The following is a 24,137-nucleotide window of genomic DNA, read 5'->3' as shown; positions in this document are numbered from 1 at the left end:
TCAGCGTCCTCTGCTATCAGATAACTAGTTCCCCGGGTCTCGGCGCAATTTAGCGGCGCCTGAGAGAAAGACGCTTACCGAGCGGTTTGCCTCCCATCTTATTTCCCAGCGCCCCCCCCCAACCCACCGCCTCGCTCCCGCCCCAAAACGCGGCCGCGGGCTCGGCTCGGGAGCCGCTGACGTCCGACCTCCCACCCGTGTGACCCGAGGATCAAATTAGAAGACGAACCTAATCATTTTTCTCACTTGTTTTTTTTTTTTTTTTATGTGCAGGGCATAAAACCGCATTTTGTGCAACGTATTTAATTGTTGTAGCGTGATTTGTGATATTCTGTCGCCGCCAGATACTGTATAAGGGTGTCAGGCTGTGTAATGAGGATGCCTCCCCTGCCGATCGGGCCTATTTATGAAATTGTCTCCGTAGAGACGGGGAAATATTAGAGAGGACGTCCGTTTTGAATGTACAGTGAAGCTCAAAATGGTTCACACGCTGGTTGACTTTGGAGTTAAAGTGATTTTTATTCATAGTATGGTTATGATGTGGTTGCGAGAGGGGTCTTGTTACAGATTTGATGAAAATATTTATATTTTTCACCTTCTGAACATTTGCAAATAAGAAAAAAAATACATTTTTTTTTAAAACTACCGTAATTCCCGGCCTACGGAGCGCACCTGGTTACAAGTCTATCCCTATTGATAGCACATACTATAGTTAAGCGAGTAGCAGCTTATTGGAATACAATTTTCAGCATTCTATGAAGATATTATGTTCATATTTACAACTTTATCAATTCAAGATGGTATGCCGACACTTCGCAAACACGGTGGGACCGGTCAGAAAACGAAGAATTTAGAATATATTATTTTCAAAATACATTCTGAATATTATTCTATTATTATTTATAATGATCGCTTACGGTTTTTAATCTCATGTCATTATGCAAGCCGCATATCCTCACAACGGTTGCGGGAAAGCCGGACCCTATCCCAGCTAGCTTTCAATGTATAATTGGATGGATAAATAACTATTCCTTAATACAGTGTACACCGTAATTCCCGGCCGACAGAGCGCACCTGGTTACAAGCCTCACCGAATACATTTGTAAAGGAAATACCATTTGGTACACACATACGCCGCAGTTGTGTAAAAGCCGCAAGTGCCCAGATTGAAACGCGAGATATTCACAAAGACGGTCCACAGAAAGAGTTCAACGCGAGCCCTAACGCTAACGCTAGCACCGAGCTCGCACTAACGTGAACAGAGCCGGTTAAAATAAAACATACCGGTAAATATCACTGAGACAAGGCAGTAACACAGCGGCAACACGCTAGCACAGCGCTAACAGGGCCGGTAAAAGTCACTTCCTTGGCACAAATATTCCACCTTTTCCGCTCGAATGCCCCCTTGCGGCCGTTAGAAAAAAATGCACAAATTAGCCGCATAAACCGCAGGGTTGAAAGCGTGTGGAAAAAAGTTGAGGCTTGTAGGCCAGAAATTACGGTAGTAAAACTTTATATGAATATGAATGTCATGCTATTCGCTTCTTCCATTTCCAGTGATTGGCCCGCAGAACTCGAGCAGCTTCACTCTGAGTGCCGTCTTTTACACCGATAACAAAACTCTATTTGGGCACTTCCAACGTGCTTCTTATTGCGGTTGTAGTTCACAGTGGTGTGGCCGAGAACTAAAACTTCAGTCATCCCAAAGGAAATTGTGGTATCCCGTAGCAACAAGAACAGTACGACTGAAAAATGACATCAAATCACATCTCACAGCAATTATTAAGACGCGGGGGTAGGTTTCTTGAAAAAAATTATTGTGCGGTCAGATAAAAAAGGATAAATTGAATTAAAAAAATTATATATATATATATAATAACATTATACCTGGCTATAGATGTTTCTGTCATTTTTTTTTAGGTCAACAAAAAAATTACACAACTACAACAATGCAGAGAGTACAAACATACTGATAATCATCCATCCATCCATCCATTTTCTTTGCGGCTTATCCACACAAGAGTCACGGGGAGTGCTGGAGCCTATACCAGCTGTCGACGGGAAGGAGGCGGAGTACACCCTGAACTGGTTGCCAGCCAATCGCAGGGCACGTAGAGACAAACAGCCGCACTCACAATCACACCTAGGGGCAATTTAGAGTGTCCAATTCATGTTGCATGATTTTGGGGGCGTGGGAGGAAACCGGAGTGCCCGGGGAAAACCGACGCGGGCAAGGGGAGAACATGCAAACTCCACACAGGCGGGGTCTTGATCGAACCCTGGTCCTCAGAACTGTGAGGCTAACGCTTTCCCAGCTAAGACACCGTGCCGCCTGACGAGAAATATTCTATTAGATAGAGCAATGGCTTGACTAAATGCCACAAGATGGCGCCAGATCAATATTTTTACATGCGACATGGATTGGGCTAAACCCCCCCAAAAAAATCTTTGGAGAGGCAAATTCATGAATGCCAAACTACGGAACGCGGGATTTAACTACCAAGGAAATCTAAAATGGTAACGATTTTGTGTCAGCTGTTAAGCGGTTAAATGCTGCTCCAGTACCAGACAAAGACTTTCAAAACACGAGCAAAACAAGGTGTCATTATCAAACCCCCGCCACCCCCGCCGCCCCCACTCCACGATCCTCCTTCACCGTAACGAGCTTTTATGATATAAAATAGCGATTCCCAAGTTAACTGGAAATAATGAGAACAAATAAAGTCATTATGGCGGGGGGAAAAAAAAAGAGAGCAGGGACTGGGCAAAGCCTCTGTACGTGGATGACTCAGTCGCGCTGAAATGCGGGGAGAGTTTTGGGACCCCGCCGAGGACCGTGAAACACGCTTTTAATGGGGGAACTTTTACGACGCGCCGGCGCTCTCGTGAAGCCGCCCAGTCTGCTCCGCCCATAAACCGAAGAGCCGCGCGACTCGGTGACGCGACGTGTCCATAGCAGGCAATAAAATACTGTGTTGTATATTTACATTTTTTTCTGTGCACGTAAACATACAAACACTTCAAATAATGGTCTTTTCTCATTCCTTTTGCGATATTGTGAGTCCACGCTGGATATTGCAGGCGAAATTTATCGTTTGCGGATAATTATTACTATTACTTCAGCTGACTGAGTCAATTGTGAAAATCTTTGTGTGTATCTCTACGTCTGTATTAAAACTCCCCCAGGTGGCCAAGACCCACACGCCAGAAGGAGCAACACAATCCCCACTCAATTGAAGCAATAAAAAGTTGCAAAATTCCTCTATTTAAGTTTATCATTAGTTAAAAACCATTTTTAAAAAAATGGTATTTCAATTAATTTCAATAGGTAAAGATTCTTTTGAGTGTTTTGAGTTACAAATGTGCTCATAGGAAGAGCTAAACTTGTATCTTAAAGCACCACTGTATATATTATCCATCCAGCCATTTTTTTAGCCGCTTATCCTCACAAGGGTCGCGGGGAGTGCTCGGAGCCTATCCCAGCTGTCAACTGGCAGGAGGCGGGGCACACCCTGAACTGGTTCGCCAGTTAATCGCAGGGCACATGGAGACAAAGAGCCGCACTCGCAATCACACCTAGGGGCAATTTAGTGTCCAATTAATGTTGCATGTTTTGGGGGTGTGGGAAGAAACCGGAGTGCCCGGAGAAAAGCCACGCAGGCACAAGGAGGACATGCAAACTCCACACAGGGAGGCCTGGGATTGAACCCGGGTGTTCAGAACTGTGAGGCTTTCCAGCTGAGCTACCGGGCCGTAAGTCATGTGACTCGGGAAAATGGCAGCGCCCCTGAAAATTCACAATTGTCGGTAAAAAAATCACATTATTAAACGGGAGAGGATTTAACATCACGTTATCAAGATAGAGTCCATATTTCATGACCTATCGGATACACTGTTACTCCAAACCACCGGAATTTTCCGTTAAACTTCACCTCACCTCCACCAGTCTCGAGTTGCCTGCGGTTCAAAATTGTCTCCACACTTTTGAAAATGATTGTTCAAAAACTGACACCATCCGAAGCCCCGACATAAACCGACAATAACAATCAGATCCGGAGCACTTAGTGTAAAACCTGCAGCGTGTACGCGGCCCTAATGCGGGGTGAAATCTGACGGCCGTAGCCGAAAGCTATCCGGACCGGAAAAAGAAATAGCGCTGAATGTTTTATAGCGCAAAGAACGATCCGGGTGGTATAGCATGTGGCCGCGTCGATGTGCATCAGGCGAGGGCCGGCCCGATCGATGCCTTAGGGCTAGCGCAAATTGAATTCCGTGACGGGAAATGTAAGTTGTGAACTGTTCCAGGATGTTTTGGGGAAACAAAAAAAAACAAAAAACAAAAATAATACATTTTTTAGGCCTCCTGGAGCAGAGCCCCTCTTAAAATTGCCTTATTTTGTCGACATTCATCGCTGCTCGCGTCGTTAATTTGTTTTTGTTTTTAACCGCGGTCTGAATACGGAAGACAGAGGAAAAAACGATTTTAAAAAACAAGTCTTGACCTTCGTTAAGATGCCGTTTGGGTGACTTCGAAAAAGTCGCCCGTGCGTGGAATTCCAAAAACAACCGTGAACGCCGAGCTCGCTTGTGAAGTTTGCGTGCTAGGATAAGACTTTGCTCTCTATGCATTTTGAGAAAATGTTATGATTCTGTATGCATATCAGCTTCAATTTCTGCTGCTCAAGATGGCAACGTCGCCGTATGCCTGCTCTGCATACGTACAATTTGAAGCCAACAATGCATGACCTGGTAAAAAATATTATTCCATTTTTTTATTTCTCTGTGTATCTGCTCTCCTTTCCAGCGCTGACGAACGTGAAGCTGTGGGCCATCGACCGCCAATGTTTCCAGACCATCATGATGCGGACGGGTCTCATCAAGCACACGGAGTATATGGAGTTTTTAAAAAGGTAAAAAAGTGGCCCGAGAAGATCTGCTATGAAATAACAATAGGAATGCAAAGCGATACAGTTACCTGAATCAGTACACTGGCGCCTTGGTTCTCCAACACAATCCGTTCCAGAAGCCTGGTTGAAAACCAAAAAGTTTGAAAACCAAAGCGCGTTTTCCCATTACGATGAATGGAAAATGAAATAATGCGTTCCAAGCCTAAAAAAAAAGTTTTTTTAAAAGCGATTTTTTTTTAGCTTTTCCTGATAATAAACTGCATAGTAGAAATACATGTATAGTTTAAATAATTTATATTATGCAATCATTTAAGAAATGTATTTATTTTTTGCTTAAAATGTGTGCTTTAGCCTAGTAGAATATGCAGCCTTGTAAACCCTTTTTTCTTTATTAACAAAAGTGCAGAATAACGTTAAACAAGTAATAATGAGGGAAGAAATTTAGTTTTTTAATTGCACAGAAAGTACGTAACAAAAAAATAACTTCCAACTAGAGGTAGAGTTAATGGAACAAAAGAAAAAAGCAACGCAAAACAAGTTTCAAATGTCTTTGGTGGGGGTGACTCACCCCTTTTTTTTCACAAAGAATGAATATAATGTTTTTTTCTGCCATCTTTCAAGCATTTTTTTTGAAGTGGCTCATAACAACATCATTAAAAATTTGCAGTGCTCTGCAACATTCAGCTTTATTCGGGTGATGACGTTCTACAAAATTATGGATGTCGCTCCATTTAGCGCAAATAGCTTTAATATGGGCACTTGAGACATCTTTCCAGCCTTCAGCCTCATCAGACGACATCTCCTCCCTTCCTCGCCAACACGAAAATAAGAAGCAACTTTTCGACTTCCTCCAACAAATTGTCGAGGGTCAGCTGGTCGGGGTGTTTGAATACCGATTTCCGTTCGAAAACCAAAGCAAAAAAAAAATCTCTAAATTTTCGTTCGAAAACCTATTTGTACGAAAACCAAGACGTTCGAAAACCGAGGTACCACTGTATTTACCCACTTCCAGATTTCTGCTTGAAAACTTTGGAGCGCTATTCTTTGTTCTGACGTGACGAAAGACGAACTCTTTGGAAGTTGTGCGGCCCATTAAATCTGTCTTTTAAAACAAAGCATTTGATAATAAGAAGATCAAACATAGCGGTGACAGCGTGACTGTCTGGGGCTGCTTTTCACTTCAAGGACCTGGACAACTTCTGAATAATGGAACAATGAATTCTGCCGTCCAGAAATTCTTGAAAGGTGACCATCCAGCCACTATTTTGTGCCCTCAAGATCAATCACTGTTGGGTTACACAGCAGGACAAAACCCCAAACCTTACCACAAATCCGCCTCTGAATAGCTAACTGGTTCCAATTCAAAATCCAGACTTAAATCCACTTCAGTTCTTGCTTAAATCCCTGCGATATAAATGGCTTCACATGAACATTTCTGGAGTTCAGGGAAATTACTTTTCAGCGGAAACCTGTTTTCAGGCTTCTTGGCGGAAAAATGTCTAGAACTCGGAAATGCGTGGAGGATTTTAATTCAAATTTCATGTGTCTACTCAGGCACCGTAGAGACAATATTAGATCCCAAATCCGAGGAAAAACTTGGTTTGGGAAAACATGTGCCCTTTAAATAACTTATGAAGTCACTCGCGTAATTTGTCTTTATCTTTATTCTCTCCGGAAGAAGCCCATTATCACTTTAAAGGCACGCTGACTGTTTTATCTGCTTGCACGCGGCACAGGATGAAAGAGGATCAAACGACACGGAAAGGGCTAAATGCGTCGAAAAAGACGCACGGGATGCGGTTTGCCTGCTAGACCTCGACACGTTTTATACCGTCCGCCGCTGTGGTCGTGACAAAGAAGACCGTTTGATGTCCCCCCCCCCCCATTTACATCCGAATGGGCCACGTTTTCGCCTTTCCGCAGGATCGCTTCCACTACACCAGAGCGCATGAATCACAGTGATTGAGATCAGAAGCTGTCACTTTTTGACAGAGTTATTTCATGGGAGGCAGATGGATGCGGCAAGTCATCAGAGCCACCCGTTAAAATAATGTTTGGCCGCAGGTGCCCGCGACGTAGCGGAAATGGCGAACCGAGCCGGGACGATCGCCGAAGTTGAGCAAAATTAGCTTCGCGGAACATCAGAGTACTCGTAGAAAAAAAACAAAAAAACATTTAATGATTAACGCTGCGTGTTTTGTAGTTTAGCTCACGGCCCCGCGGATGGTCAGAACTTGTAAAACAACCGCAGGGTCACGACTTGGGATACCCAGACTTCCCTTTCCCCAGCCACTTCTTTCAGCTCTTCTGGAGGGATCCTCAGGCGTTCCCAAGCCAGGTGAAAGACATAGTCTCCCCAGCGTGTCCTGGGTCGTCCCCAGGGTCTCTTTCCGGTTGGGAGGTGCCCGGAACACCTCACCAGGGAGGCGTCCGGGAGGAATCTGAATCGGATCCCCAAGCCTCCTCATCTGGCTCCTCTCAATGCGGAGGAGCAGCGGCTCGACACTGAGCCACTCCTGGATGATCGAGATTCTCACCTTACCTCTAAGGGAGAGTCCGGACACCTTGCGGAGGAAACTCATTTCGGCCGCTTGTATCCCGGATCTTGTTCTCTTGGTCATGACAAACAGCTCATGCCCATAGGTGAGGGTAGGAACGTAGATTGACTGGTAAACTGAGAATTATATTAAAAGTACAATATTGAAAAAATGCAGAACTGGAGCGAATGATTTGCAAGAATATGTTACAGCAAACCCGCAGGGTACTTTGCTTGTCTCAAGAGTTATATAAGGTCTGACGCTCTTTGAGAACATACTGTATATGAGTTCATTGTCACATTGAAGACGTCAATAAGCCGACGTCACAGTACTTTGTCTGTCTTTTAACTGTCCCTGAAGGGCGTTTCGTAAGTACTTGAAGATTTTGCCCGTTTGTCAGCTAGTGTTAGCAAACGGCTTTTCAGATGGGTGTTCGTTGCACTTGTGCTCTTGTTATATTTAAGGAAAAAAATGGCATATTTTTCCAGTAACTGTGCTCCCGGTTTCATTTTTAGCTCATTTCCGGCCTGCAGAGCGCACCTGGTTATAAGGCTCACCCAGTACATTTGTTGAGGAAATACCATTTGGTACATACGCAAGCCGCACATGTGTAAAAGTCACAAGTGCCCACATTGAAACACGAGATATTTACAAAAAAGACGGTACGCAGAAAGAGTTTTCAAAGTTTAAAGTTTTAACATAGCAACAACATGATAGCTTGTAAAAAAAAAAAAAAAAACATACCGGTAAAAAAATAAAAGCCATGGCAGCTACACAGTAACAACACGGTAGCACAATACTAACAGAGCTGGTTAAAAAAAACATACCTAAATCACTGAGTTGGGCCAGTAGTAACACAGCAGAAACACACTAGCGCGGCGCTAGCACAGCGCTTAAAAAAAAAAAAAAAAAACATACCGGTAAAAGTCACTTCCTTGGCACATATATTCCACCGGTCTAACTCTTACCTTTTCCGCTCGAGTGCCCCCTTGCGGCCGTTAGAAAAAAATACACAAATTAGCCGCACCACCGCATAGACGGGTAGGGTTGAAAGCGTGTGGAAAAAGTTGCGGCTTATAGGCCCGGAAATTACGGTAAGTATTTCCACACGCTTGAGGTACCGATGCTGACACAATCGACTAATCAACCTGTCGTCTTCGTGGTCTTCATAGGCAAACCCAAAAAGTAAGCAGAGACATTTTTTTTTTCTGAATCATGTTTACAGCTACAAATCTGCCTTCAACTGTATTTTTGGATTTTGACTTGCATCGGCGTCAAAATCACACATTTCCCTCTTCATAACCTCAAAATGTTTTTCTCCCTTTGTTAGCAAAACCCGGAGTCAAACCTTCACTCACCTCTCGAGAGCACATTTTTCCATTAGCCGATCTAAGAAACGCGGCCAAGGCGAACCGTTGAAAATATTCACGAGGCGAAAGGGAGTAGATTGCAATTGCATTAACGTCAGTCCCGACGCAGCCAGACGTCGTCTTGCGAGGGAGATAGCGATCGCCTTCCTCTGCATTATTGTATTATTTAATAGTCGGAGCGTAGCCAGACGCTCACATACAGGATCCGCGAAAAGGTCAAAGTGGTATCATAAGCCGCATGATCGTTAGCGCGACTTGATTGTCGTGCGTGATAGGTGACGTTCGCGCGACCATTTGCGCTGCCGGCTGTTGCGTAATCGCACGTGAAAAATCCATTATTAAAGTGTTCCTTAAATGTTTCATTTTGGCTCCCACTTATAAAATGTATCCGAATACATAATAACATTTTTTAAAATGAATATAAATATACTGTATTGAGAAAATACCTGAGATGAAATAAATTTGATCATCAAAGATGGCCAAGAATTCGCTTCCTCTCAATTGCGCTTTGAATTGTGTAACATTTGATTAAAATGTGACATTTTGGGGATCCGGATACATATACCATAATTTCCGGCCTACAAGCCGTGACTTTTTTCTCCACACGCTTTCAACCGTGCGGTTTATGCGGCAAATTTGTGCATTTTTTCCAACGGCCGCAAGGGGGCACTCGAGCGGAAAACGTAACAGTGAGACCGTTGGAATATATGTGCCGAAGAAGTGGCTTTTAATGGCCCTGTTAGCGCTTCGCTAGTGTTAGCGCTGTGCTAGCGTGTTGCTGCTGTGTTACCGGTAAGTTTTACTTCAACCGGCCCTGTTTAACCGGCCGCGCTAGCGGTACCATTAGCACGACGCTAGTGGTAGCACTAGTGTCAGCGTGGCGCTAGCATTAGTGCTAGCATTAGCATGGCGCTACCGTTAGCACTAGCGTTAGCACTAGCCTTAACCTCTTTCTGTGTACCATCTTTCTTTGTAATCTCGTTTCAATGTGGGTTTCAATGTGCGCACTTGCGGCTTTTACACAGGTGCGGCGTAAGTATATACCAAATGGTATTTCCTTGACAAATGTACTCGTTGAGGCTTATAACCAGGTGAGCTTTGTAGGCCGGGAATTACGGTATATACAGTATTAAGGAATAGTTATTTATCCATCCAATTATATGTATTTGTAATCAAGAATAATCATTCATTAAACATACATAAAACAACAATCATTAAAAACCGGGAGTCACTAGTGTTACACACGCCTGCCTTTGGTGTGGGCAGCGTGGGATCGATTCCCGCTCAGTGATGGTGTCGATATCTGGCCTGCGACTGGCTGGCGACCGGTTCAGGGTGTAGTCTGTCCTTTGCCCGAAGCTAGCTGGGATAGGGTCCGGCTTTCCTGCAACCCTTGTGAGGATACGCGGCTTGGATAATGACATAACATTAAAAACCGCGAGTGATCATTATAAATAATAATAAAATAATATTCAGAATATATTTTGAAAATAATATGTTCTAAATCCTTTGTTTTCTGACCACTCCTGCCATGTTTGCGAAGTGTCGGCATACCATCTTGACTTTATAAAGTTGTAAATATGAACATAATATCTTTATATAATGCTAAAAATTGTATTCCAGTAACCTACTTGCGTAACTATAGTATGTGCTATCAATAAGGAAGGAAAATTAAAATTAAAAAAATAATAATAAAGTAAAAAAATTGAGAATTAATTTAAAAAGTATTTAAAAATTAAAAATTAATTTAAAATTGAAAATTGATTTAAAAAATTGATAAATTTAAAAAACTTAAAAAATTAATAAAAAAATAAACATGAATAAAAAAAAAATAAAAAGTGTTCCAAAATTATAATCAGTCACATTAAAATGACATAGCCACACATATAAACCATGACATCAGCAAGGGGTGGTAGGAACCCCCCGGACGGGCCGGATGTGGCCCACGGGCCGTAATTGGCCCGAATGCTCAGGGTCACAAAGGGTCAATATTGCCTCCCAAAATACTCGAGTCGCCGCGTGGCCCCACGCTACGCCGCTGCAACCGCCACATTGCCAGCTCGCCTCCATTGAGGAAGCGCGGAGCGGAATAAAGATCAGCAGCGATGAGATGATTCAGATTACGGTAATGCGACATGGAAATTGGGGTGGGGGGCGGGATGCAGGCGAGACCTCGCCACCAGATGAGCTCTTTGTTTGCCGATCCGGTTTTTTCCCTTTCAAACTCTTTTGTTTAGTCGGCTCCATAACAGCTGCGTGGAACAGTTCGATGGAACTGTTGAAAAGCCATGAAAAAAAAAAAAGGGGCTAAAATTAGATCCTCTTTCTGGTGTGTCCGACCACCTGAGCGCTGCGTAACCGGACCCGTTGCTCAGCTTATGCTTAAATATTAATACGCACACGCTGTACCATAGAACGGGTCAGCACCTATAGAATAATAACCGTCTCCCTGTTGCCCTTTTTGCCATACATTGTTAATGAGCTCTGCTTAGATGACGCCGCCGAGTTGTAATTGGCGTCCTGAAAGTGCTTCCTGTTCTTGTCTTTGCAGCGTTCCCACCTTCCACAGCCTTCAGGAGGACATCCTGAGCAAGGTCGCCGACGTCCTTGAGGAGGTCAGGGCTCTGTTTTTCGCAACACGGCGACATCGTTGCCCCCCGACCCCCAGCGCCGTTCCCTACGTTTGGGTCGCGGTGAAACGGACCTCTCAGATATTTGCTTGACGCGTACGGAACATCTCGATCGGGGTTCGGGAAATATTGGACAGGCGGATGGGGGAGGTCGTTTGTTACGATTTCAAAATGATTAAAAAATGTATGTAAAATGTGTAGCATTTTTTTTAAATCAGAACATTTTCATTCAATTTTTATTTAATTATTTAGATTTAATCTCCAGTGGACCATGAAATGGACGTGATTCAGTACAATTTTTCTTGTCCCCCCCCCCCCCCACCACAATCTTTTATTGATTTTTTTCTTGGGGAGTGAAACCAAGTCCAAAAACGCTTGTTGGTGGTTTTTCTCACATTTTTTCATTTAATTATTTAGATTTAATGTACAGTGGACCCTGACTTGGACGTGATTCAGTACCATTTTTCTTGTTTTTTCTTTTCCCCCCCAATCTTTGATTTATTTTTTTCTTGGGGAGTGAAACCAAGTCCAAAAATGCTTGTTGGTGGTTTTCCTCACATATTCAAGAATTTTTAAATTTATTTATTTAGATTTAATGTGCAGTGGACCCTGAAATGGATATGATTCAATCAGTACCATTGTTTTTCCAATCTTTTATTTATTTTTTTCCTTGGGGAGTGAAACCAAGTACAAAAAACGCTTGTTGGTGGTTTTTCCCACGTATTCAAGAATTTCTTATTTTAATTTTTTTTTTTTTAATGTACAGTGGACCCTGACATGGACATGATTCAGTACCATTTTTCTTCATTTTTTTCCCCCAATCTTTTATTTTATTTTTTCTTGGGGAGTGAAACCAAGTCCAAAAAATGCTTGTTGGTGGTTTTCCCCACGTATTCAAGAGTTTTGGGAGTTCTTGGCCACAATCTGTTCTAGAAAACGGTTCGAGAAGTGATTTGTTCAAAAACCGAATCGATATTTCCCATTACAATGAATGGAAAAAGAAATAATGCGTCCAAGCCCCCAAAAAATTGGGCTTTTTTAAAGCATTTTTTTAGCTTTTCCTGATAATAAATGGCATAGTAGAAATACATGTATAGTTTAACTACTCAAGCCAAAAAAAGGAAAAATATGTGTTTCATGCCGAAAATATGATGTTGCAACAAAACATTTGTCAGTTGTACAAAACCATCAAAAAAACAATTTTGAGTAGCTCTGCTTTGAGTCCAGAGCTGTAAACAAAAAGTCCCTTGCGCTAACTAGCGAGCATATGCACTAGTCTTCTTTTAAGTCTATGTACATTCAGTACTTGTTGCTTCTACAAAGTTTAAAGGAATTAGTTATACAGTATTGTGTGAACAAACCTCTGAAGGAATTGGTTAAGTCATTTTTGCGTAAACCGATTCACTCATTACATTGCTACTTTTCTCGCTACCGAGTTTACTAGCGAGCTACATAACGTATTGTATAGCTAACAAAAGGCAAAATACAGAGAAGCTTCGGTTCTCCACCACAATCTGTTCCAGAAAACGGTTGGAAAACTGAATTGTTTGAAAACCGAATCGATGACTCCCATTACAATGAATGGAAAAAGAAATAATGCGTTCCAAGACTAAAAAAATTCGGCTTTTTAAAGCATTTTTTTAAGATTTTCCTGATAATAATCTGCATAATAAAAAATACATGTATAGTTTAAATACTTTATATAATAAATAATTTAAGAAATATATTTATTTTTTGAATAAAATGTATGCTTTAGTAGTAGAGTACACTAGGCTGGGAGTGCATTGCCACATCTGTAGCGACTCGGGCTCCACCTTGTAAACTTTTTTTATTAACAAAAGTGCAGAATAATTTTAGACAAACAACTGCCCTTCTTTGGAGCCACGATTGGGGGTTAATACGGTAGTCCTCGTTAAGAAGAAAAACTACCGGGACACGTCTATGTACAGAGGGTGCGTTATACATAATAACAAAAGTGCGGTGGTTGTGCCGTGCGCATTATGCCATTTCCGGGTATTTTTTCGGAGGGGCGTTCGAATTGACAATAACAAAGCATGCTGTGGATCAGCTGCTTGTGCCGCGCGCATTAAGTTTTTGTCGGGGGCGTTTGAGTACCGATTTTCGTTTGAAAACAGAAGAAAAAAAATCAAAAAAATTTTCGTTTGAAAACCGAATTGTTCGAAAACGGGGGACGTTCGAGAACCGAGGCTTTACTGTGTATATATATATATATATATATATATATATTTTTTTTTTTTTTTTCTAGTAAATACAATTCTGACGGCCATCAATTATCCGCTGACTTGGACCAGCCACTCTCCCGCTGCGAAGATCCGGGCTTCACTATAATTATAATTGGACAGCATAATGAACTATGAGGGGAAAAAAAAGTGGTTTATAAATTGCATTTATTACTGTAATTACTAAATTGACAATTTACATATGCTCATAAAAGAAGTCGAAAAGGGCTGTTTCACTCCTCAGAAAACCTGTTACCCCATTTCAAATATAGAATGAGATTTTACGTTTAATTATTTTAATCTGAAATACAACCACAGGAAATAGATACATGTTGTCTACAATGCACATTTTTACACAATATATTTTTCATTGTATGTATAGTACATGAAATACAACTTTGTTGACATTAGCGTGGAATGTTGATGAGCAAATGCAAAAAAAAAAAAAAAAAACCTAACATAAACCAAGCAAACAGTAAATTGCAATTTAACTGCAGGATTTTGATTTTAAAAACAGAAAAAAACTTTGCCAAGCCCGACAACGAATAACAAATGCAGCAAACTATTTCATCACTCGTATGGGCGGTGAGCATTTCTTCATATTTTGAAGTTGATAATAATTATTAGTTTTCATAGAATTCTATATATTTTTTTTATTTTGGTGACCCCCGGAGATCACCGCGTTGTTAGCATTTGGCTACATCGCCAATCTTGAGCTAGCCAAATCCAGATGACAGCAACGCTTTGTGAGCAGGATTCAAGATCGGAGCGGCCCCTGTGCGGCCCGTGGACCGTAACTTTCCCACCCCCGATGTAAACGCAACGTTACATTTTTATTTACAGAGACAAAACTGATTTCACGAGCCATTAAGTCAACAAAGGGAAACCTTTCGCATGAGCCCGAGCAGGAAATGAATCCATCTCGCAAATGTAGTGCATTTGCAAAAAGTGCACGCTGATTTCCATCTTTCACCATCAGCGCAACAAAGAATATTAATATGTTCCCTTTTTTATTCCACCTCCATCCCCCTTGTCTTTCAATTCATATAAAGCACAGGTGTCAAACGCGAGGCCCGGGGTCCGGATGTGGCCCGTGAAGGCAAATCACGTGTATCAGCTTCCATCATTTTCGTTAAAATCTGGACCAAAATTTCAAATTGTCATATCATAAATGATGACAATTTTTGTGCTACCAAACATCAACAGTTGAAAAACACACTATCCTTGATTTCTGATTCCAAAACTAGTTGATCAATTTTAATGTGTAAATAATGATGGGTTGGTTTAAGTCAGAAACAAAAACCTTAACTACAATGTGGCCCGCGATAGAAAAGAGCTTGACACCCCTGATGTAAAGTATCCGGCGCGGTCACATTCTGGGTGAAATCCGTCTCCTACGTCATCTTTTTGTTCAAGCCGAATTCACCAACGGTGTCGTGAATAAAAAGGACGTTCGATAGGCAGCTACGACGTCCACACCGACACGTTCAGCTTTGCTTGTGGAGGCGATAAAGAAACACGGCGAATTCCCCTCGCCAACTAATGAGCTCATTGATAGTCTGCTGTCGATTTTCCTGAAAGATTTTCGATAATTTGGCCTGAACTTTTTTGTCACCTTTCGTTGTTACTTGCAACTTGCATTTTTTAGACTGACCTGTCGAGGATTTTCGGCCTTAGTTTTCCATTCCAGTATGGCCTCATCTCGTTACCCTTGACAGCTTTTAAATGTGTTTTTGTTTGTTTGTTTTTTTTAAGTCATTGGTCTTGTCAAATGCAGCCCTATGGGGGCACAAACCAGTGCAATCTGTAGGCCGGTCCCAAGCCCGGATAAATGCAGAGGGTTGCGTCAGGAAGGGCATCCGGCGTAAAAACTGTGCCAAACAAATATGAGCGTTCATCTAAAGAATCCCATACCGGATCGGTCGTGGCCCGGGTTAACAACGCCCGCCCCCGGCACTGCTAACCTACAGGGCGTCGGTGGAAATTCAGCTACTGTGGGTCGAAGACAAAGAAGAGGAGGAAACCGGATCCAGCGTCAGAAGAAAAAGAGGAATGCACAGAGCCTACAACTGAGTGTAGGGACTTTGAATGTTGGGACTATGACAGGAAAAGCACAGGAGTTGGTTGACATGATGATTAGGAGAAAGGTTGATATTCTGTGCATCCAAGAGAGCAGGTGGAAAGGTAGTAAGGCTAGAAGTTTGGGAGCAGGGTTTAAATTATTCTACCACGGAGTAGATGGGAAGAGAAATGGAGTAGGGGTTATTTTAAAGGAAGAGCTGGCTAAGAATGTCTTGGAGGTAAAAAGAGTATCAGATCGAGTGATGAGACTAAAATTTGAAATTGAGGGTGTTATGTATAATGTGGTTAGCGGCTATGCACCACAGGTAGGATGTGACCTAGAGTTGAAAGAGAAACTCTGGAAGGAACTAGATGAAGTAGTTCTGAGCATCCCAGACAGCGAGAGAGTTGTGATTGGTGCAGATTGTAATGGACATATTGGTAAAGGAAACAGGGGCGATGAAGAAGTGATGGGTAAGTACGGCATCCAGGAAAGGAACTTTGAAGGGCAGATGGTGGTGGACTTTGCAAAAAGGATGGAGATGGCTGTAGTGAATACTTATTTCCAGAAGAGGGAGGAACATATAGTGACCTACAAGAGCGGAGGTAGAACCACGCAGGTAGATTATATTTTGTGCAGACGATGTAATCTGAAGGAGGTTACTGACTGTAAAGTAGTGGTAGGGGAGAGTGTAGCTCGACAGCATAGGATGGTAGTATGTAGGATGATTCTGGTGGTGGGTAGGAAGATTAAGAAGACAAAGGTAGAGCAGAGAACCATGTGGTGGAAGCTGAGAAAGGAAGAATGTCGTGCGGCCTTCCGGAAAGAGGTGAGACAGGCTCTCGATGGACAACCGAAGCTCCCGGAAGACTGGACGACGACAGCCAAGGTGATCAGAGAGACAGGCAGGAGAGTACTTGGTGTGTCATCTGGTAGGAAAGGGGAGAAGGAGACTTGGTGGTGGAACCCCATAATACAGGGAGTCATACAAGGAAAGAGATTAGCGAAGAAGAAGTGGGATACTGAGAGGACTGAGGAGAGGCGAAAGGAGTACATCGAGATGCGACGTAGGGCAAAGGTAGAGGTGGCAAAGGCTAAACAAGAGGCATATGAAGACATGTACACCAGGTTGGACACGAAAGAAGGAGAAAAGGATCTCTACAGGTTGGCCAGACAGAGGGATAGAGATGGGAAGGATGTGCAGCAGGTAAGGGTGATTAAGGATAGAGATGGAAATGTGTTGACTGGTGCCGGTAGTGTACTAAATAGATGGAAAGAATACTTTGAGAAGTTGATGAATGAAGAAAATGAGAGAGAAGGAAGAGTTGAAGAGGCAAGAGTGAAGGACCAGGAAGTGGAAATGATTACTAAGGGGGAAGTCAGAAAGGCACTACAAAGGATGAAAAATGGAAGGGCAGTTGGTCCTGATGACATACCGGTAGAGGTATGGAAGCAATTTGGAGAGATGGCTGTGGAGTTTTTGACCAACTTATTCAACAGAATACTAGCGGGCGAAAAGATGCCTGAAGAATGGAGGAAAAGTGTTCTAGTTCCCATTTTTAAGAACAAAGGGGATGTTCAGAGCTGTGGGAACTATAGAGGAATAAAGTTGATGAGCCACACAATGAAGTTCTGGGAAAGAGTAGTGGAGGCTAGACTCAGGACAGAAGTAAGTATCTGCGAGCAACAGTATGGTTTCATGCCTAGAAAGAGTACCACAAATGCATCATTTGCCTTGAGGATGCTCGTGGAAAAGTACAGAGAAGGTCAGAAGGAGCTACATTGTGTCTTTGTGGATCTAGAGAAAGCCTATGACAGAGTACCAAGAGAGGAACTGTGGTACTGCATGCGTAAGTCTGGTGTGGCAGAGAAGTATGTTAAAATAGTACAGGACATGTATGATGGCAGCAGAACAATGGTGAGGTGTGGCTTAGGTGTGACAGAGGAATTTAAGGTGGAGGTGGGACTGCATCAGGGATCAGCTCTGAGCCCCTTCCTGTTTGCAGTGGTAATGGATAGGCTGACAGATGAGGTTAGACTGGAATCCCCTTGGACCATGATGTTCGCAGATGATATTGTCATATGCAGTGAAAGCAGGGAGCACGCAGAGGAACAATTGGAAAGATGGAGACATGCACTGGAAAGGAGAGGAATGAAGATTAGCCGAAGTAAAACAGAATATATGTGCGTGAATGAGAAAAGTAGAGGGGGAAGAGTGAGGCTACAGGGAGAAGAGATAGCGAGGGTGGACGACTTCAAATACTTGGGGTCAACAATACAGAGCAATGGAGAGTGTGGTCAGGAAGTGAAGAAACGGGTCCAAGCAGGTTGGAACAGCTGGCGAAAGGTGTCTGGTGTGTTATGTGACAGAAGAGTGTCTGCTAGGATGAAGGGCAAAGTTTACAAAACAGTGGTGAGGCCGGCCATGATGTACGGATTAGAGACAGTGGCACTGAAGAAACAACAGGAATCTGAACTGGAGGTGGCAGAAATGAAGATGTTGAGGTTCTCGCTCGGAGTGAGCAGGTTGGATAGGATAAGAAATGAGCTCATTAGAGGGACAGCCAAAGTTGGATGTTTAGAAGACAAGGTTAGAGAGAGAAGAAGACTTCGATGATTTGGACATGTCCAGAGGCGAGAGAGTGAGTACATTGGTAGAAGGATGCTGAGGATGGAGCTCCCAGGCAAAAGGGCGAGAGGAAGACCAAAGAGAAGGTTTATGGATGTGGTGAGGGAAGACATGAGGGCAGTTGGGGTTCGAGAGGAAGATGCAGGAGATAGGCTAAGATGGCAAAAGATGACACGCTGTGGCGACCCCTAACGGGACAAGCCGAAAGGAAAAGAAGAAGAAGAAGAAGATTGGTCTTGTCAAATATGATTTTGGAGCGAGGAACAATCGAGTCGATAAATATCAGTTCCTGGGTGGACATCGAGCCTGAAAACTCGATTTTCCCCAAACTCAATTTTCATTGACTTTAAAATGCAGTTTGCTTGTAGACCAAAGGCCAAATTGCACAAAAAAAAAATATATTTTTATTGCTGCCCATGAGTCTTAAGGCATTGGTTCCCAAAGTCAACCTGGGCCCGGACCCCCAACCTCAACTTTCGCCAATAATGTAATGCTGGACACAGCTATGCCATTCTGGTACAAAGAAATCCTCAATTTTTAGTGGCTCACGTGCTCTTGCTTTTTATTTTTGCACAATAAAGCAAAACGTGGTTCAACACTGGAAAGGGCAATTCTCACATCATGATTAGCTTCCAGACGATTTCGGTTTTTCGTCTTCACATCACGGACCTCCTGAAAAGACCTTTTTCACCCCCTGGGGGTCCGCGGACCTCACTTTGGGAACCACTGGTCGAACAACACACAGTATCATAATGTAAAAGCTAACGTTAAGTCCGAGATTGCACTTTGTTTTGGTATGAATGTTAATTAGCTTATTTTTGCACCTGCTAGATGTTGAAATGTGACCTTAAAGGCCCACTGTCACGCCGATCAACATTCTAAAATAGATATTGTAATGAAAAATACATATATAACATTATTCACTTCAAAGTCTATACGAAAAAATGAATAAGAGCGGAGAGCGCGTCATCATGCGCAAAATTGCGGAAGTCTCATTCGACATCCAAGCGGTCGCCGTATTGCCTGCAACGTCATCAGCAGACGTCACATTAGTACAGTCGCCGTTGAAAACACGGAGCGGCACACCTGAACAGCCGAGATTTTGGGATTTTTCTGACACGGAAGCTCAATTGGAAGAAGAGTGACCGGGGGCAATATCACCCGATCCTTTCGAGCCATATTTAGATGATATGCGGATCACTTCTAACTAACAGCAGACTCCCCGACAGTATGGATGAGAGTATGTAGTGCATTATCGTCGCTCGCTGAAAGAATTACGTCCCCCCCACCAAACTATTTTTTTTAATAGTTCTATACACACCTACCTGTCCTGCAATCCATTTTTCACGACGAACCGGGCTTGAATCGGCTCCTGCTGATAATGTCACTTCCTGCTTTTTGTCCAAAACAAAAACAACAAAAAAACACATATGTCAAAATCGTGTTGTGTGGTGAAAATACGCATGGGTTCATTCTTGCTGACTTTTTAAAAATTATTATTAAAAACATACTAAAAATCATGCTTTTGGTGTCAGTCGACCTTTAAATTGTATGACCGCGACAGTTTAGCAACCAATGTAATATAAATAATTATAATATAAGGAACTAAGGTTACAACTGAAAACCCAGAAACTTTGGTAGGTCAGTGGCCAATTTTAGTTGAAAATCTGATATCAAATAGTCAACAAAAATGAATCACGAGGACACGAGACTACACTGTCGATGCTCTTAAACTGGCACGATTAAGAACAACAGCGATAATTGCAAGCGTAATTGAAGTCCTGGAGGGGTGCATCAATTTGCGGTCCAAACAAGAAATAAAACCGCCCTCTCCTTGTTTTATGTCCCCCATTTGAGCCTCGTAAACGGCGAAGTTTGCGTCGAGGGAAGAAAGCAGTACGACGACATAAGCCTGAAAGTCTGTACTTCTTTTTTTTTTTTTTTTTTTTTTATCCCGTCAGACCCATTACGAGGACGGCGAGTACATCATCAGGCAGGGGGCAAGAGGGGACACCTTCTTCATCATCAGCAAAGGAAAGGTGAGACCGCGTCTCGCGGGATAGCCGGACGGATCCGCTTCCGCGGGTCCCGCGAAAACAGGGAAAATGTCACAATCATCGCTCGTAGCTTGCGCGCCGACTCGTCTCTCGGCGTTATTGTTGTCGCCATGATTGTTGTCGGGGGTTCGCCACGATGGCACAAAAGACGCCCGAGTGAAAATACAAATGGGACGGTGGGGGTGGGAGAGTGATCACGAAACGCTCTGCACACACAAGCTCGGATTGATAGCGAGAATTGATTTTGAGCGCTATCGGACCGAAAAAAAAAAAAAAAAAAAAGTCTGGCGTGTAACTTGTCTGAAAGGACCAATCGGTGTCTCGTGGTCAGAATTCTCAAGCTGTTCCATTATTTTGCGACAGACCGAGAACTTTATCGATTTTGAATGATTTGCGCAGGCCAAGCTGTCAACCCGTCACGATTTTCCATTAAAATTCAAACATTCGGCGATTATTTTCCCAGACGGGCACAATCATTTTGATCGACATCCTCGTCATGACGGCCGGTCGATGGGATCAAAGGTGAAATTGCTACGTTGCGTGATTTCATTGATTTACCGATTTTCATTTGAAAACCAATCCGCTTCGAACCTTCGGGGATTATTTTGCCGTTTCGAAGCAAGAAGACATTTTTACTATGGATCGATAAAGATTAGCCATCAATAGACCGGAAGCATCTTTGATGTACTATGTAATAATGCAATTATTTGAATCATCATTTAAGTACAGTTTTTTTTAAATTTCCCGTATTTAAACACAGTGTTCATTTTTGAACTGTGTCTAATGTTGAAAAGGGCTTGCAATAATCTTATCCATCCATCCATCCATCCATCCATCCATCCATTTTTCTTAGCTGCTTATGCTCACGAGGGTTGTGGGGAGTGCTGGAGCCTGTCCCAGCTGTCAATGGGCCGGAGGCGGGGTACACGCTGAACTGGTTGCCAGCCAATCGCAGGGCACATTGAGACAGACAACAGTCGCACTCACAACTATTCACACCGAGGGGGAATTTAGAGCACAGGTGTCAAACTCAAGGCCCGGGGGCCAGATCCGGCCCGCCACATGATTTTATGTGGCCCGCGAAGCCAAATCTAGAGTGTCAATGCAGAGAGTACAAACATACTGATAATAATCCATCCATCCATCCATCCATCCATCCACCCATCCACTTTCTTAGCCGTTTATCCTCATGAGGGTCGCGGGGAGTGCTGGAGCCTATCCCAGCTGTCATCGGGCCGGAGGCGGGGTACACACTGAACTGGTTGCCAGCCAATCGCAGGGCACATGGAGACAAACAGGCAATTGCGCTCACAATCACACCTAGGGGCAATTTAGAGCGTCCAATTAATGTTGAATGTTTTTTGGGATGAGGGGGGGAAATCGGAGTGCCCGGAGAAAACCCACACAGGCACGGGGAGGACATGCAATCGGGATCGAACTCTGAGGCCAACGCTTTCCAGCCGATCCACCATGCTGCCCTACTAGAACAATAGTTGAACCAATTTTTTCAAATTTCCAAACTAGTTATCCATCAATTTGTTGTGCGTATGTAATAATTTGATGAAGTGGTTACAATTTACGGCGGCAAGGTGGAGCTCAGCTGGTAAAGCATTGGCCTCACAGTTCTGAGGTCTTGGGTTCAATCCTGGACCCGCCTCTGTGGAGTTTGCATGTTCTCCCCATGCCTGCGTGGCTTTTCTCCGAGCACTCCGGTTTCCTCCCACATCCCAAAAAACATGCGACATTAATTGGACACTCTAAATTGCCCCAAGGTGTGATTGTGAGTGCGGCTGTTTGTCTCCATGTGCCCTGCGATTGGCTGGCGACCAGTTCAGGTTGTAACCATGCCTCCTGCCCGTTGACGACAGGTGGGATTGGCTCCGGCACTCCCCGCCACCCTTGTGAGGATAAGCGGCAAAGAAAAATGGATGGATGGATGACAATTTTACTTCGGAAAGGTTTCACAGTCGCGATGACCCTCGCGTGGCCCGAGACAAAAATGAGTTTGATACCTGATCGCATTTATGGACTATTTCAGCGCCGTCCCCTTCTGACGGGTCAAGTTCCAGAAGTCCACGGCGGCCATCGCTCACTTGTCACGCCGCTAATGAAGTGATCAGCGGCCACGGCTCACCACCGAGGTGGCGCCGTCGGTCCGTTCGGATCGATGGACGAGCGTGACAGCTCGGCTCATTTGTCTCGCCAGGTTAACGTGACCCGGGAGGACTCGCCCAACGGAGAACCCGTCTACCTGCGCAGCCTGGGGAAGGGAGACTGGTTCGGGGAGAAGGCGCTGCAAGGGTACGTCGATGCCCAATGACGGCCGCCTCTTCCCGTTTGGATCTTCGCTCCGTTTCTATTTCCATCACTGTCAGCTGCTTTCTCTCCCATTGCCTCGCACATCCTGCATTTATCCTCTCTAATTTGCTATCCATCTTCCGCCCGTCTCTTATGGTGTCCTTCTTCTTTTTATTTGTATTATTTTTTTTTGTCGTTGCTGCCGATGCTCACTCCGCTTGACAGGTGCGAGTATATTCAAACGCGGCGTGCGGGGCGCCGAGGCACGTCTTTTACTTAGGTAAACATCCCACGGCACACCACCAAATAGAAACGTCACCGAAATAAAAGTGCCATGCGAGTGGATGAGCATTTCAAATGTGTTTGAATTAATCATTTAAGATTTTCTCACTATGACAAATTATGAAGAAGTCATTCCTATAAACATTCTAAAATATTGTAATGCATATAATATTATTCACTTCAATGTCTATACGAAAAAGTAAATATGAGCATCATCGGTGCGCAAAGTTGCGGAAGTGTCATTCGACGTTCAAGTGGTCGCCATATTGGCTGCGTCTTCTGCCCGTGATGTCACACTGGGACAACCCGCTGTGCTGCCGACTGTGGGACATGTCCCTTCTGACACGGAAGCTCTTTTCGAAGAAGAGAACATCTCACAATCGAGTAGAAGTGTCATATTTCGAGCCATATTTAGATGATATGCGGATCACGGCCAAACCACCCCCCCCCCCGATCCACTTCCGCGCAGCGGTGATAAAAACAATGCCGCCCGCGAACGACGACAACGCCGCGGCCAAACCGCCTCCCCGTCCGATCCACTTCCGCGGCGGAGATGAGCCACCGCGGCCCGTGCCGCGACAAGCTACCCCGGCGGACAAGGATTAGGACTACGCCCCTCCCCCCAACAATTGTTTTTTTTAGTACCTGTATAACAACCGACTCCCCGACAGTACGTATGACAGTATGTAGCATACACAGCCGCGAGCGACGACAACGGCGTAAAGCTACGACGAACCACCCCAATAGCGCTGTGACGAGCCACCACGGCGGCACCGTGAGCGTTGTCGTCGCTCGCTGAAAGAAGGATTACTCCCCCCCCAAACTATTATTTTTTTATAATAGCTCTGTACACACCTACCTGTCATTTGGAACCCACGAAGCTCTCGTCCTTTGCACCCGTGCAATCCATTTTTCCCGACGAACCGGATCTTTTGGAAAAGTATGAAGAGCAAATGCATCCTCACGAGTGTTTGAGCAATATCCTGCAATGCAACGAGCTTGGATTTTGGCTAACACGAAGGAACAACGAGCTACATTCCAGCAGGTAAAACTAGTAGAAACATACGAGACCGCTTGAGTGCGCTACTGCCCTGTATGTCACTTCCTGCTTCTTCCCAAAAACAA

At 43.8% G+C, this 24,137-nt stretch overlaps 1 protein-coding gene across 4 annotated transcripts in view; it reads left to right on the top strand.

Moving 5' to 3' along the window:
- LOC133509834 (cGMP-dependent protein kinase 1) overlaps positions 1-24,137 on the top strand; it is a 134,687-nt gene that overhangs the window by 82,998 nt on the left and 27,552 nt on the right. For 3 of the 4 annotated variants that reach the window (XM_061837239.1, XM_061837238.1, XM_061837237.1), the window contains 4 exons: positions 4,805-4,910; positions 11,366-11,429; positions 20,337-20,414; positions 22,639-22,733. In XM_061837239.1, the coding sequence (XP_061693223.1) occupies positions 4,805-4,910; positions 11,366-11,429; positions 20,337-20,414; positions 22,639-22,733 (343 nt within the window). Of the gene's footprint in view, positions 1-4,804; positions 4,911-9,715; positions 9,840-11,365; positions 11,430-20,336; positions 20,415-22,638; positions 22,734-24,137 lie in introns of those variants that run through there. The other variant, XM_061837240.1, reaches the window with a different exon arrangement.

Source organism: Syngnathoides biaculeatus, chromosome 12, assembly GCF_019802595.1.
Source record: "Syngnathoides biaculeatus isolate LvHL_M chromosome 12, ASM1980259v1, whole genome shotgun sequence".
NCBI lineage: Eukaryota > Metazoa > Chordata > Actinopteri > Syngnathiformes > Syngnathidae > Syngnathoides > Syngnathoides biaculeatus.
This window is presented reverse-complemented; position numbering and strand designations above follow the sequence as displayed.